This window comes from Cavia porcellus, unplaced genomic scaffold (genome assembly GCF_034190915.1).
Source record: "Cavia porcellus strain 051 isolate PalLab524CR breed Dunkin Hartley unplaced genomic scaffold, mCavPor4.1 scaffold_8, whole genome shotgun sequence".
NCBI lineage: Eukaryota > Metazoa > Chordata > Mammalia > Rodentia > Caviidae > Cavia > Cavia porcellus.
Window position 1 is genome coordinate 5,811,967 of NW_026947491.1, and position 15,698 is coordinate 5,827,664.

Below are 15,698 nucleotides of genomic sequence, written 5' to 3' on the forward strand. Positions count from 1 at the left end.
TAAGAATACTCAAATTGACACTTGTGTTCATGATTAAACTCCTTTCATTTCTTTATTCAGTAAACAAACTGAGCTATTAGATGTCAACATTTATAATAAATACAGTTAGCTGTCTATGTGAGGTTTTCTGAGGGTGATTTAACATTTTGTTTTCAACCCACATAATAGGGACGTGTGATGTATAAGAATGTTTTGTTCAACACTGGACTGCATGCTCAACTATGGTCCTTGAAACGATATCGCCCAGTGATGTGGGAGATGTAAGTGTGTGTGGCCACCTGCTTACATTTGGATAATAATGAAAATAACAAACCACACATGCTTTGGATCATATTCTCAATGTAAGCAATGCATGAGTAAATATGCAATCAAAGAAATACTACAATGCCAATACAACAGCAATATAAAATTTTCATCAAAGATTAATTTACCTGATTCACTTTTGAAGCTTTGAATTCCATTTCAAGTGTTGCATAAGAAATTTCAAGCTGTTGTTTTGCTTCAACTTCTTGAGAACATTTTTCCTTGAGACTTTTTCTCTTGTCCTCTTCTTTTAAGACAAGTCTGAAGTGAAACCTGTGTATTTAAAATGTATTTTTAAAGTGGATCAACAAGCCAACCCCTTCCTCTGAGTCAGTGACAGTCACAGGCCAAGGGAAGTAGAAATATGAAGCCAATGGCTTCCTGTGAGCCAGCAGTTGGGCTGGGAGATAAGAGCTGAGCTCCTCCCAACCCCTGCAAGCAACCAGCTGATCACAGACATACAGGCTGGGATAATAGCTACTGAGGCAGGAAGAAAAACAACTTAAGCCTGTAGTGTTTAGCATTTCACTTTGCAGGCCTAGCCCAGTGCTCTGAGCATTTACTTGGTGGAAAATAATATGCAGTATAGCAGCTATGGGAGAGTTCCTTCTAAAGGCGAAAGCCACTGTTAATTCCCTATTATCTTGTTTTAAAGTTCTGTATCACTTTCAGGGTTTTGTTTGGCTTGTGTTAGTTTTATTCTGTTTTACTTTGTTTCATTTTATTCTGTTTATTGACAGCTATTTCAAAGATAACAAGACATACTATTGAAGCTGATGGTGATTTCTTATTATCTTGTTTTTGAAGTCTTCCATTGCTTTCATTGTTTTGTTTCGATTGGTTTCTGTTCTGTTTTGTTTCATTTTATAATGTCTGATGGTATGGCCGGCTATTTTGAAGACAACAAGAGGCATTATGGTAGCCATTGTTGATTTCTTATGGTCTGGTTTTAAAGTTGTGTATCACTTTCACTGTTTTGTTTTGATTGGTTTTATTTATTGTTTTATTCATGTCAAAATAGAAGAAAATATAACATGCATTTTTTAGAAAATATAAAGTTCTAGCTATGATCTGGCTGTATATGTTGATTTAGTATCCTAATGAAATGCTTTCAAATATTTTTCCTTCCTATCTGTCATATTTTATATCTTTCAATTTAATCTCTTCCAAAGGGCACACCTACTTGAAGAGTGTGTGTGTGTGTGTGTGTGTGTGTGAAACACAATTCTGAGAGGTAACATCTTATTTTATACATCACTAAGGTAGGTGAAGATATGCCAAGTAACTTGCACATGTGCAAGTACAGACAGTAAGAATTTAAACCCAGGAATGTTCCACAGTACAGTGGATCCCCTAAATGCACAGTACTGGTCCTAGAGCACTTGCAATTGCAAAAGACTGCAAATTTCAGATATGATCATAAAAATGCTTATCAATGCCCTTTTTATAGTTTAAACTCTATAAATATGCTATGACTTCTGGAATTACGTAATTTAATAAAATATTGTATTGATGAAACTTTAGTGTGGGGCATTTTGGCAGCAGCATTGGGATCTTAGGGTTTTTAAGAACACAACTGACAACAATGGAGACAGACACATGCAGTGCATCAACCTGTTACAATGCAGAGATGGGTTACAAGGCAGCAAGCACTCCAAAGCCAGAAGAACTGAGTAACGTGTGAATGCACTACTCGCAAACCTCCTGCCAGAAACTCCTTGTGGAGGATCCCTGTGGTTGCCATGAAACTGTGGGGGGCTCTGTGAAAAAATGTTAGGATCCAACTAAAAATCAGTGAAAGAGTGAGGCTGAGAACTCTGAACTGTGACATCGTGGGAGTATGCCTTATGTTATGAAATAACTACCTTTAAGCATTTAGTGTTAAGTGATGTTAAGACCACATTGACATTTCCCACAGCTTCAAACACTGATGGCACAGGCATGACTATCCTGCTGGGCAGCACTGAAAGGCATGCAAGTGTGGCTCCACTGTGATTGTGTTAATCCATATCAGCATCCATTGTCAGTTATAATCACATAATTTCTGAGTTTTACAAATATTCTTAAAAATTAAAATGAATAAACATATCTTTCTCTACTGATGGTTTCTAGTGGTGTATGCATACACTCTAAAATCTTAAGAAAACAACTCTTAAATGCTGCATTCTTGCTCAGAACACCTGCTTCCCTAACTTTCCCAGTGAAAGGTGTCTGAAGTGTTGTCCGATCGTCCCCAGTAGTCAGCTTCCTGTGTGACCAGTGTTGAAACTGCTCTTTGTCAAATTCATTTGTGCTTCTCTTAGCCAATCTCTCTGCAGCAATGATGAGGCTGGGTATCCTCTTGTTTTCCCTGTAGACTACACTGTTCTGTTTTATTTCTAGAAAAGCAATTCCTGCTAACATTCCATTAAAGGAAAATAAAACATTTACAGAGGTTTTAACTTCCTCCATCTTTGACAGTGTCTTGTAATCTTTAAATACACATCACTTGTTGGAGACTAGCAAACAGGAAATGGGCCTTGTTAGACACTAAGGAAGTCACAGATTCCGTGGAGTGCTGCTGTTTATGTTTATTCTTTACTTTCCTCAAAGGCACGTTGGGTCCACTGCTTTAAAAATAAAAAGTCATTTAAGCAACTCAATTCAAAAACAAGGTTACAACTCTAGAGTATGAAATTGTTCATTTTAAGCAGTAGATGAAAAATAATTTTTAAACAAAGCATTGGGTTGAAATTAGTCCAAGCCTATGAAAGGACTGACTGGAGTTGTGGCAACCCCGTGTTGATTCAGTCAACTGTCACTGGCTTCACCCACCAAACAACCAAGCATCCAACCAAACAACCACTTAATGCTAACACTTTGCTTCCTGCAAGGCACACTAATATAGCTACAGATGGAAAATCACTTTCCTTCTGAAGTTTGGCCAGTTTTTAAATTCTACTCTTTGCAAAATCATATACAATGGAACCTGGGCTCACAAACTCAATTGTCTCCACAATCCTGATGGCAAAACAAACTGGACAAGAACTAAATCAAATCTAAACCAATTAAGATCAACACTGAACCTACCCACAGAACAAAAAAATTTTAGAGACAGCATCTTACCATGAGGTACAGGCTGGCCTAGAACTCATTTATGTAGCCAAGACAAGTCTCAAACTCACAGCAACCCTCGTGTCTCAGCATCCCAAGTCAAACTTGCTGGATTGCAGGTGTGTGCCACCATGGTCAGCTCAACCACTAACTTTTATTTGGTTCTGACTCAACTCAGTTTGCAACCAGAATCACAGAAAAAAATCAAGATCAAGAACTGAGGTAGCACTCAGGCACCTGTGTTATAACAACACCATGCCCAACCAGCATAGCTCTCTCTTTCCAGAAGAAGCAACACAGTACATTCCAATTTTGTCTTTTAATTTCAGTTTAGAAAGTTTTAGTCCTTTGGCCATGATATTTTTTGAAGCCTATTAAATTTAATATCTTTGTGTTTTATTTTTCTTAATAAACTACAAATGAAGCCTGCAATTCTTTTAATCCACTGTACTGTAAGTGAAACTACCCTAAAAGAATGAAGAATCACAATATTCAAAATTTCTTCCTAAATGAAAAAAATATTAATGTAGAGTAAAAACTAAAACTTTCAGAATGAATTTTCTTCCTGAACCCTTTTTTCTAGTACAGGAGGTTGAATCAAGAGTGTCCTAACACTGAGCGCTACCCCCAGTCCCTTTCTATTTTGAGGCAAGGACCTGCTCAGCTTCTTAAGCAGGATTCGCTTTTGCAATCCTTCTGCCTCAGCTTCCTAAGTCAAACTTTTGTAAGTGACAAATTAGCCTACTGTTTAAAATAATACACAAGGAGTAAACTCTACTCACACTGAGTAAATTACTGACTAGCTACTCACTGTGTGCTACACCTTTTTGTATGCACTGGTGATATTGTAGTAAATACACACAAATTCTATGGACGACAGTAAAGTATACACTCCACAACAACAAATAAGACAGGAAAAACATAAAATATGTATGAGGAAGGGAAATAAAGTAACTTTAATTTATAAATTGAATTTTGTAAGTTTTCTATATTCACTGCTGAAAAATACAGTGGAGTGCATTATCTGTAAAAATGAGACAATGATGTACACGTGGGAAACTTTAAAAGACTGGCTTAGTACATTAGCAGCAAACTAGGGTTTAGCATTAAGGTTTAGTGAATCATTGTCAGTGGAGCAATTCCAGTCTATCATCTAACTTTAAAATAAATTCTTCTTTATTGGCAGTGCTGGAGACGAATCCCAAGGCCTCTTGTGAGTTAGGCAAGCGCTCTAATACAGAACTATCCCTCAGCTCTGTAGATCAATTTTGCTGAAATGTAGCCACAGACATTCATTTGTTGTCTACCTCAGATTCTAGATGACCACAAAAGAGATTTCATGCCATGAAGCCTAAAATATCTACTACTTGATCTTTGCAGAAAAAAGTTAATTCTTGATTTACTACTAAAAGACCCTTTGGTGACATTTTAAAGGATTTTTACCTAATATACTGAAAACTAATCAATCATGGATCCTCATGCAATCCTTTGGCAATATTCAGATGAACATGAAGGTCCAGATTATAGTACTTATATCCTGAGAAAAAGCAAAAGTCTAACAGCTACCAAATTTCTTGGTAATAAGATCTTCAGTGCAGCCTGCAACTTTCTTTGGCAACTTAGCACATATAACAAGTATTACAGCAAATTTGCTGAAGACGTATTATTAAACAATGCTTTAAAAATATTTTGTGAAATAATCACAATGAATATTATCTAAAGGCTCCATGCTATATTATTTTATGGATATAGCAATTCAATTATTTCCTTACTGCTAAGCATCTAGACTATCTCACACTTTATGAGAATGTTAATAGTTAATCCTTCAACATATGAATGTATATAGGTAACACATTTACATAATTATTACCAACCTGTTATACCAGCTTAATGCTCATATTATGTATATGAAGTATATACACTCACCAATTTTAGCCTAGAGGATATGTACATTAAATGTCTTTAATAGCTATGTACATGTGTGTGATCATGGATCTTGTATTCCTTTCCAAGGAGGATTCAGTTTCATAAGAGAAGGCATTAGATTAAAACAATGAAATCATTGAGATTTAATTAATGCTATTAAATTGTTCAAATGCACTTAATAATTTCACTTACTAACAGTACATAATGATGTCTGTTTCCTCAGACTGGCTAATTCATCCAAATGTTTAAAAAACATTTCTCAAGATAATTGGAAAAATGATATCTAAATTGTCTGTATTTTTCTGACAGTCATTCAAAGCTGAGTATCTCTAGTAAAAGCAAATAACTTCTTAATCACAAATACAGGCTCACGTTAGATTTTGCTGTACAGAACAGTAACTATTTATGGTCAAATATTTCCATAGTCTTACCTATCATGTTCTTCTTTCTTCTCAGTAGGCAACTGCTGGGTGTCAGTTTTTCCACTCTTTCTTTTTCCTTCAACCTTTAAAGAAAGTTTGATGTAAAGGAAAACTTACTTTTCACTCACTGACTTTATTAAATATTTTGTTCTTTATATCACTTGACTCAGTTCAGCTGTCATTATTTCAGTCCAGAAAGACATGTATTTTTTTCTGCAGCACTGGTGATTGAAGCCAGGACCTTCACCCTGAATTATATCCTCCACCCTTTATATTAAATTTTCTGACAGGACATCACTGGGATCATGTCACCAAGGCTGGAATCAAACATGTGATCTTCCTGCCTCAGCCTTCCAGGGTATTGGGAGTACAGGAATGTGCCACCACGCTGAGGCATAAACAATATTTTTGTGTCTACTTTATCATTACAGGTCAATGAAATTTTTGCACATTCTGCTCCATTTTTGTTTGAGTGAAAGAAACAGAACTTTCCAAATTTTGAAAAGCACTAGGTTTTATTTTCATTCACCTTGCTATCCAACATTTTCATCCCCTGTATTATTGGTAGAAATAAAAAGTCAAAGGCATAGTGGGTCTTTTGTTTAGAGAATGTGTTACTGTAGGGCTTTCTGGAACAAAAGACTCTTACAATTTCAGGATCAAGGTATTCTTTCCCTTGCCTTTCACAATTCTTTTTCCATTTGGATACTCTAACTGGGATTTCAAGACAGTTGTAGGTACTCACTGAAATATATACTTACGCCAACACAACAAACACAGGGAATCAGAAGTAATTCAGATTAAATGATTCCTGCAAAGCTTCTCAGTGGCATTTCCTGCACCTCATGACACCAATAGAGAATACAATTGTATAATGCAGGAACGGACAGATTACCAGGTGAACTCAAAAAAATCAAGCCAATAAATTACAAGTGTGATTATTCAGAAATAAAATTTAAGAGCAGTAATAATAAATATGTGGAAATAGGTGGTCATCTTGGAATTACATAGTCCATGAGTGATTTGAGTAAAAAGGTAAATTTGCACACATGACAGTAGAAAAATGGACTCATTTGACTAGGAAGATTCACAGCAAATCTCAAACATAGATAGACTTTTAAATCTCTTCTCACTCATTGCTTCTGTTGCATTTCAACTTCTTTTATGGTGTAAACATAGCAAATGCAATTTATCACTAAAGTAATAGACAAAACTTCAGATGTTAGTTTTTGCAAGCAACTTGCTCTGTGTTTATCTTGGTTCAGGTCACAAGGTAAGGGCACTAATACTGTCCCAGGTTACATGCAACTTGGGAGACTCAGAAAAACGCTGATGAAGGAACAAGGATCACAAGAATGGTTTCCCAAATTCCCACTATTTAGATAGTAGAAATGAACTCTTTCTGGACATATTTTCATATTTAGATAACCTCATTTTATATGTGAACTCTTCACAAGTGGAAACCAGAATGTAACTAGTAAAGAGCAAAACCGACTAGCACTGTGTAAACTACTCTTCTATGTTCTGCAAGTGCTCTGCCACTGAGCTATAAGCCAGGATGGCCTTTTTATTTCTAGAGGAGATAGGGTCTTACTAAGGTGCCCAGGATGGGATTGTAATGGGAGTCCTCTTGCTTCAGCCTAAGGAGCTGTGAATACAAGTGTGTATTCCATAACCATCCATGGTTACCACAAAATTTTGCAGGGGTGAGGAGGGTATAACCCTGGGATGTATCTGTTATATACATTTTCAATGCTGAGACAGGGTTTTTCTAAGCTGTTAAGATGCTCCCTTTGGGCTCAAACTTGCTATCTTCCTGCCTTGGCTTCCCAGAGTGCTGGGTAACAGGTTTGTGCCACCAAGCAAGGTTTACTTAAATGTGCCTTTCTACAAAGCCAAGAAATCTACTTGTAACATGCCTATTTCATGCTTAAATCTTTTCTATCCTGCAAAATCAGATGGAAACTGGCAAGAAAAAAACCTAGATTCAAAGTAACAACTTTGAAAACCTCTATTTAATAAATTGTCAGACTATAGAAAAAATAGATTTCTAGGCACATATGAATGACCAAAATGGAGCTAAGAAGATAGCCCAGTAAAAAGCAATGAAATGGTGGCAGTAAATGTAAACAACCAAGTAATTCAGAAATCACTTCTAAAGCCCAAAGAAGGGAGGAAATTATAAAGGTCAGAGCAGAAAATAATGCAATAGAGACTAAGTAAACAATATGAAGAATAAATGAATAACAAAGTTGGTTCTTTGAAAGAATAAATAAAATTGACAGGCCTCTAGCCAACCTTATTAAAAGTAAGGAAAAAACTCAAATTCATGTAATAAGGAATGAAAAAGATGAAATCACAACAGACCCTGTGAAAATACAGAAAATCTCTTTTGAAAACTTCTACTCTCATAGGCTTGATTACACAGAAGAAATGGAGAGATTCCTAGAAATACATGAATTACCAAAGCTGGGTCAATAAGATGTAAAATTTCTGAATAACACAATTTCAATTAATGAAATTGAAAATGTAATTAAATCCCTACCAACAAAGAAGACCCCAGGTCTAGACAGATTCACTGTGTAATTCTACAAGAAATTCAAAGAAGATTTAATGCTGACATTCCTCAAACTCTTTGATGAAATTGAAAGGGGAATAATTCTCCCTAACTCATTCCTGGAAGCAAACATTACTCTAATACCAAAACCTTATACCAAACACCCAACCAAGAAAGAGAATTATAGGCCAATCTCCCCAATGAACATAGATGCAAAAATTCTCAATAAAATTTAGGCAAACAGAATGCACCAAATCATCAAGATTATTATACACCATGACCAAGTGGGGTTCATCCCAGGAATGCATTCCAGGAATGCAAGGAACAATGTGTATGTTCAACATACACAAATCAATAAATTTAATCCACCATATCAATAGAGCCAAAAATAAGAACCACGTGATCATTCCTACACATACAAAAAAAACTTTGATAAGGTCCAACACTTATTCATCATAAAAAAAAAACCTTACAGAAAATGGGAATAGATGGTTTTTACCTCAATATGATAAAGGCTATCTATGACAAACCAACAGCCAGCATCATATTAAATGGCCAGAAAATGAAAGCCTCTACCTTAAAATTAGGCACAAGACAAGGATGTCCCTTACCACCACTCCTATTCAACACAGTACTGGAAATACTAGCCAGAGCAATTGGACAAGAGAGAGAAATAAAAGGAGTAAAGACAGGATAAGAGGAAGTTAAATTATCATTATTTGCAGGTGACATGATACTCTACACAGACGACCCCCAAACTCCATTGAAACACTCCTAGGTATAATAAATAAATTCAGTAAAGTAGATGGATACAAATTCAACACTCAAAAATCAATAGCATTCCTATACACTAACAACAAAACCACTGAGAGAAATAAGAGAAGCCATACCCTTTACAATATATATCAACAACAAAATGAAATACTTACGATCTAATCTGAAAAAAGAGACAAAAGATCTGTCCAGGGAAAACTATGATACCCTTAAAAAAGAAATTGAAGGGAATCTCAGAAAATTGAAAGACATCCCTTGTTCATGGATAGGAAGAACGAGCATTGTGAAAATGGCCATTCTCCCAAAAGTGTTATATAACTTTAATGTAATCCCAATCAAAATACCATTAGCATACCTCACAGGTCTAGAGAAATCACCCCTAAAATTCATCTGAAACCAGAAGAGACCCAGAATAGCAAAGGCAGTTCTAAGCAACAAAGGCAAGGCAGGAGGAACCACAATCCCTGACTTGAAGTTATAGTACAAAGCTACTGTAATAAAATCAGCATGGTATGGAATAAAAACAGATGTAAAGATCAATAGAATACATTAGAAGATACAATAACAAACACACTCAGCCACTTTTTCTTTGATAAGGGGGCCAAACATGTCCACTGGAAGAAAGATAGTTTCTTCAATGAATAGCGCTGGAAAAATTGGCTCTCCATAGGCCAAAAACTAAAACTAGAACCATGCCTGTCACAGTGTACTAAACTAACTAAATGCATGAAAGATCTAAAAATCTTAAGACAGAAACAGTAAGTTTGTTGGAAAACAAAGTAGGTAGAAATCTTGAATACATAGGGGTAGGTACAGAATTCATGAATAAGACTCAAACTGCATGTGAAATGCTTCACAGAATCAATAACTGGGGTCACGTCCTATTAAAGAATTTTTACATGTCAAAAAAATATCCAGCATAGCCAAAAGAAAACCCACAAATTGGAAAAAAATCTTAGTGAACGGTCCCTCAGACAAAGACCTTCTGTCTAGAATATATAAAGAATTTAAAAAATCAGATGCCCAAATTCAAAGACCCATTCCAAAAATGGGCATCTGAGATGAACACACACTTCTCAGATGAAGAAATACAAGTGGCAAATAAATACATGAAAGAATTCAGCATCATTGATCATTAGAGAAATGCACATTAAAACAACACTGAGGTTTCATCTCACTCCAGAAAGAATGGCCAGGATAAACAAAACTACCAACAACAAAAGCTGGAGAGGCTGAAGGGAAAAAGGAACACTTCTGCACTGTTGGTGGGGATGTGCAACCACTATGGAGGTCAATCTGGAGATTCCTCAAAAAGCTGGGATTGGACATCCCATTTGACCCAGCTATCCCACTTGTGGGCATATTCCCAGAAGAACTGAAATCATCATGCCACAGTGATACATGTGCAGCCATGTTTATAGGCACAATTTGAAATAGTCAGATCTTGGAAAAACTTAAATGCCCATCAACTGAGGAATGGATAAAAAAGATGTGATATTTTTATACAAAGGAGTACTACTATGCTATAAAAAATGATCACATTGAGATATTTATAAGTAAATGGATGCAACTTGAGACCACACTCACAAGTGAAATAAATCAAACTCACATAGGATTGGAACAATTGTGAATATTATTGAATAGTTATCTGAGGAACTCTTGAAGATCGTTACATAAAATAACAACCCTAGTTATGCTCCTACCACCTTGTTTTGAAGGCCTATATTTTCAGTGTTCTAGGCTCTTTCTATTGTTGTCTATATGTCTTTTTTGTTTCAGGTTTTTCTAGTAATTTGTTTTGTTTTGTCTTGTTTTGCTTTTCCCTCTAATACAGAAAGGACAGGTATACATGCAGAAACTCATGCATGTGTAGAACTTCTAAAAAGTTCATGAGAGTTGATAATATAATGCATGATGAGATGAACAGCTACTCTGAAGAAATAGACACTAAGGTTACCAGTGCTGATTCCATAGCATCATGATGTGAAATTCAGCAATACTATTATTCTTTGGTCAGAGTGATTTTAGCCTGTTTTGTTTTGTTTAATTTCAACATACATGAAAGTATGGACAGCTATTTTGAAGAGAGTAAGAGACGTTATGGCAGCCATTGTTGACTTCCCTATTGTCTGGTCTTAAAGACCTAAAATGCCTTCATCATCCTGTTCTGATCAGTTCTATACGATTATGTTTTGTATGCATTCATTGTATGTGGCGATATGGACAACTATTTGGAAGAAAACAAGAGAAAAAATGATAGACAGTGAAGATCTCCAGTTGTCTTGCTTTGCAATCTGTGTCTTTTATATTGTTATCTTATGATGTTTTGTTATGTTTAATTTTACCCTCTTTTTAAAAAATCAGCAAAATAGACCCCCCACAATAAAAGACTCAGTTTTAAAAAGGGCAACTGAAATGAGTCTACTTTTCAGAAGAAATACAAGTAGTCAATAAGTACATGAAAAATTGTTGAAAATCACTGATCATTAAAGCAATCCAAATTAAAAATTAACAGTAAGACTCCAGATTATTCCAGGAAGGATGGTTATCAAGAAATCAAAAACAGCAAATGCTGGAGAGGTTGTGGGAAAAAGAGACCATTTTACATGGTTGGTGGAATGTAAACTAGAATAACCACCATGGGAATCAGTATGGGGATCCCTCAAAAACTAAAATTAGAAATTCCACTTGTTCTAATTATTTTCTTTCCAGGCATCATCCCAAAAGAGTTAAAGAAAATATATTACAGTGATACATGGTTATATGGTTTTTGATCAATTTTTCTTATACTTTTTCACATAATGAGTTCCCAAGTGTAAAGATATATCCAATCTCTCAAAATCTATAATGGTTTCTGATTCTTAAGAGACTTTTTCCAAATGTAGAAGTGGAAGATTAGTTTCCTTGGTCTGATTCTCTGATGCCTTTTCTTCAGGGGAGCATATTTTTAACATAATATTCTTCTTAAGAAACCACAAAGTTTGGAAAAAGGGAAAGTAGAAAATTAAAATTTAGCCTGTCTCATTGATGACTTAATTTACATAGCTACTTCTTCCTCAGTGGACTGCAACAAAGTGGTTGAAAAATAATCTACCTTACCTTAAAACAAAGAGAAAAACATGAACCAACACCTTCACTTTATCTGTGTGTAGACTAAACTTATGTTCTAAATTTAAAAATATGTACTAAGTGATCTTTAATATTATAAATCTGTTCCCATATAAAGATATTTTATCTTACCATTTGTTATGGCTTGGGCCTACCTGTCCCCTCAAAGACCCATGCAGTCATAGAGCTTTTTCAAGGTCACTGAATCTAGTTTGTGGTACTGGAATTAAGGGTGTGCCTGCTACATCAATTCACTGATTGGTTTGGCATCACCCTAATCCTAGTAGTCTGGATAAGATAAAAAGTGAAGACCCTATTCAGGTCTTCTGCTGCATTTGATGTCTTCTGGCAACATGCATGTTTGCCCCTCTGCCATGCAGCCCTACCTTGGGCCCAACAGATTACTGACTGAAATCTCTACAAAACATGAGCTAAATAAACCTTTCTTCATTTTACTTTGGGTGCTGGGTATTTTGCCTTATCAATGAGAAACTTAACTAAAATGTCACCCTTTAAACAGCGAATCCTTCATTAAAAAGTCCTTTGTTCTAAAGCTTACTAACTGGAGTATAGGTAGACTTTAAATTACTGAGAGACAAGGTCACCAGTCAGAGTGATTCAAATTTATACCACAAAAGTGTTGCGCATCCATGTGAACTACGTTTGTTAAATCCACTTCTAATATATTCTAATGTTTACTACACAGAGTGGATGAAGTACTTACTGATTTCTTACATTGAAGTAAGAAATTATTGTTTGTACCCTAACACCAAAGTCTCAGTTGGGAAGGTATGAGTCTCTGCAGCTGGGTTGACTTTATGACCGTTCAATGTAGGCAATGGAATTAGCTAGAGACTAGAAAGTACAATTCAATTCTTTTTTTTTTTAATTTTATTTAAGGAGAAAAAAAAAGCAGAGAAAGGGCACAAGTTATACAGATTTATAGAAAAAAATGAACAGTAGGAAATCACTAGTTAATGGATTACATATTGTCATCTTAGAAATAATTGTTCAAGTGACAAAATTAAAGCTTGTAAAGTGGACATTCCATCAATGATACTGCAAACAGTTCTGTTCAATGATCCAATAAAACTCTGTGATATCATTTTCTATCTTATACACTTAAATATACATGCAGTTATATAGTTTAGAGCACTTTCTTTTCCTCTCTTTTGTACAATGACTATTACACATTTTGGGTTTCATTGCTCCCACGGTTCTTATTACTTTTTTGGAAGAGAGTAAAACCAAATGTGACATAGCAGAACAGAATCGGTCAAGTCAAAAGGGTGGACATAATAGATAATGTGAAAACATAATACAAGGTGATCAACAATGGTTACCATAATGCCTCCCGCTATCTCTAATAGAATTGCCTATATCGTTAGTTATAATACAATTGAACAAAACAGTAAAGAATAAAACCGACAAAACCAAAACATTGGAGACATTGGGGGTCTTCAAAAGTAGATAAAAGAGAATGGGCGTTATAATGAATCTCATTATCTTCACAGCTGATGCCTAAACTTTTGAACCTGACACTATCCAGCAAAACAGAATAGGGGAGCATCAGTTAAAAACCAGATGGTGAGAGTAATACAGGGCTTTAAATTGAGGTAATGGAAAGTCAAAGTGGGTTACTATAATATATCCTGCTATTTTTTTCCTTTAATTAAAAGGATAAAAATAAAAAAGTAAATAATGGAGTGGAGATTGAGATAAAAGAGGGCATAACAATGAAACAGCGCAGATCAAAACATAACCATTTAAGCAGAATAGTGTTTCACCACCAGATAATCCTGACCTAAAAGTAGTTACCATATTGTCTCTTTCCTTTCTAACAGGACTCAGGACTACATTGCTGAGGCTCTGGGAATGATCACCATTTGTTGTGCATCCAACAGTGGTCATCACTGTTCCACTGGCCCTAACATGAGCTGCTTAACAAAAGGGCTTGAACCTGGACTCCCTTTCTTCGTCATTTAAGAACATTGCACACATGGAAGCACTTTTGCCTTAAATCTAAAACTTAGACATAAGTTACTATAGATTCTAAGAATAACTTGTTTATAACTGGTTAAAAGTTTTTTCTTTTGGAGGGGGTCTCAGGAATCAAACTCAGGGGTATATGCAGGCTGGCATTTGTGTCACTGAGCCATGTCCTTGGCATGACTGAAATATTTTCAAAAGTAAATATTAAATCATAAACTACTGATTCTAAAATGTGAGTCAGAAAAGTCATTTCATTTGGCTTATACTATATTATTAAAGAAAACAAAACAATGTTAAACTAGGCATATAAATTTACATTTTTACTTACCTGGTCCTGGCTGTTTTCACTGTCATCACGTCTTCTCAAATCTTCCTTTAATGTCAGTTCTATGTTCAGTTCTTCTGAAAAATTTATATATTTATGTAAAATAAACTACTTAGAACAGATAAAAAGTGAGTTTTTATGAAATAGAAAAACTAATACAAATTTATTTTTATTTTCCAGTTAAGAATTAAATAATTGAATTAATCCTAATTTTTGGATATTTACATAGAAATACTTGTAATTATCCCCAAATTAACAAATTATTTGGAAAGATATTAGATATCACTATATTGAAGATATAGGGACCTCTTAGAGCTTCATCATGAATTTACTCCCTAAGCATAGATGGAAGTCAGAAATATTTCAAATACAACAGAAACATATAAATCCACTCTATGCATTATTCTCCCACACATCTTGGCTACTTTTAAACAGCTCAGCATGTTATTATTAAAGGTCTGTAAATTACTATTACCTTTACATGTTTATCAGTGAACACCCTTTTCTTTATGTCTGCAATGTCTTCATCCACTCTTCTGGCAACATTTTAAAAAATCTTTTAAGACTCAGTTTATAATGTGAATTATTTCTTGATTATGTTTACCTTCTCCACATAAAACAACTGCTTCTTTCTTTGGGGCTCCCTTTCATCAATGTTTCCACTGTATCTTTACCACACAAACAACAAACTTACTTCCTTATTAAACTTTTTGATCCTGTATTGCATGGGACAATCTTTTAAATCTTCTTTGTATACAAGTCTTCCTTCATCTTACTCAAAAACTATTTATGGAATTCTTGCTAAGTGCTAAGCACTGGGGTTTAGAGAGCATAAATAAAAGGTATTGGGAATGGCTTTTCTAGAGGTAATGATGAGCTTAGAATTAGAGTGAGGTTAGCCAGACACAAGGCAGGGAATTGTGGGAGTATGAAAGGTAGTAGCAAGAGAAAAAAATATTAAATGGGAATGATACTGATCTAAAAATAGAGGAATCACAATGGAAAATATCACTAGCTGTTTAGGAATGCCTGAGATCAATGAGGGCAGACAGATGAGAAGGCTGAACATACAGAAGTAGAAGTCAGATCATGCAAGCCTAAAGGTAACTTTGAGATGTTTGCGCATCAGTGCTTTGAACAGTGGCTCATGGTCACATCTGTTCCAGAGATCAATCACTCTCAATAGTCAGGAGGATGA

General features: G+C 35.2%; 1 protein-coding gene across 19 annotated transcripts in view; it reads right to left on the reverse strand.

Moving 5' to 3' along the window:
• LOC106025983 (ankyrin repeat domain-containing protein 26-like) overlaps positions 1-15,698 on the reverse strand; it is a 162,102-nt gene that overhangs the window by 111,968 nt on the left and 34,436 nt on the right. For all 19 annotated transcript variants that reach the window (XR_010049031.1, XR_010049027.1, XR_010049030.1 and 16 more), the window contains exons 11-13: positions 14,504-14,577; positions 5,754-5,827; positions 432-576 (exon numbers count right to left, since the gene is read on the reverse strand). Coding sequence is in view for 14 of the 19 variants with exons in the window: in XM_063254129.1 (XP_063110199.1) it covers positions 432-576; positions 5,754-5,827; positions 14,504-14,577 (293 nt within the window). In the remaining 5 variants the exon portion in view is untranslated. The remainder of the gene's footprint in view (positions 1-431; positions 577-5,753; positions 5,828-14,503; positions 14,578-15,698) is intronic.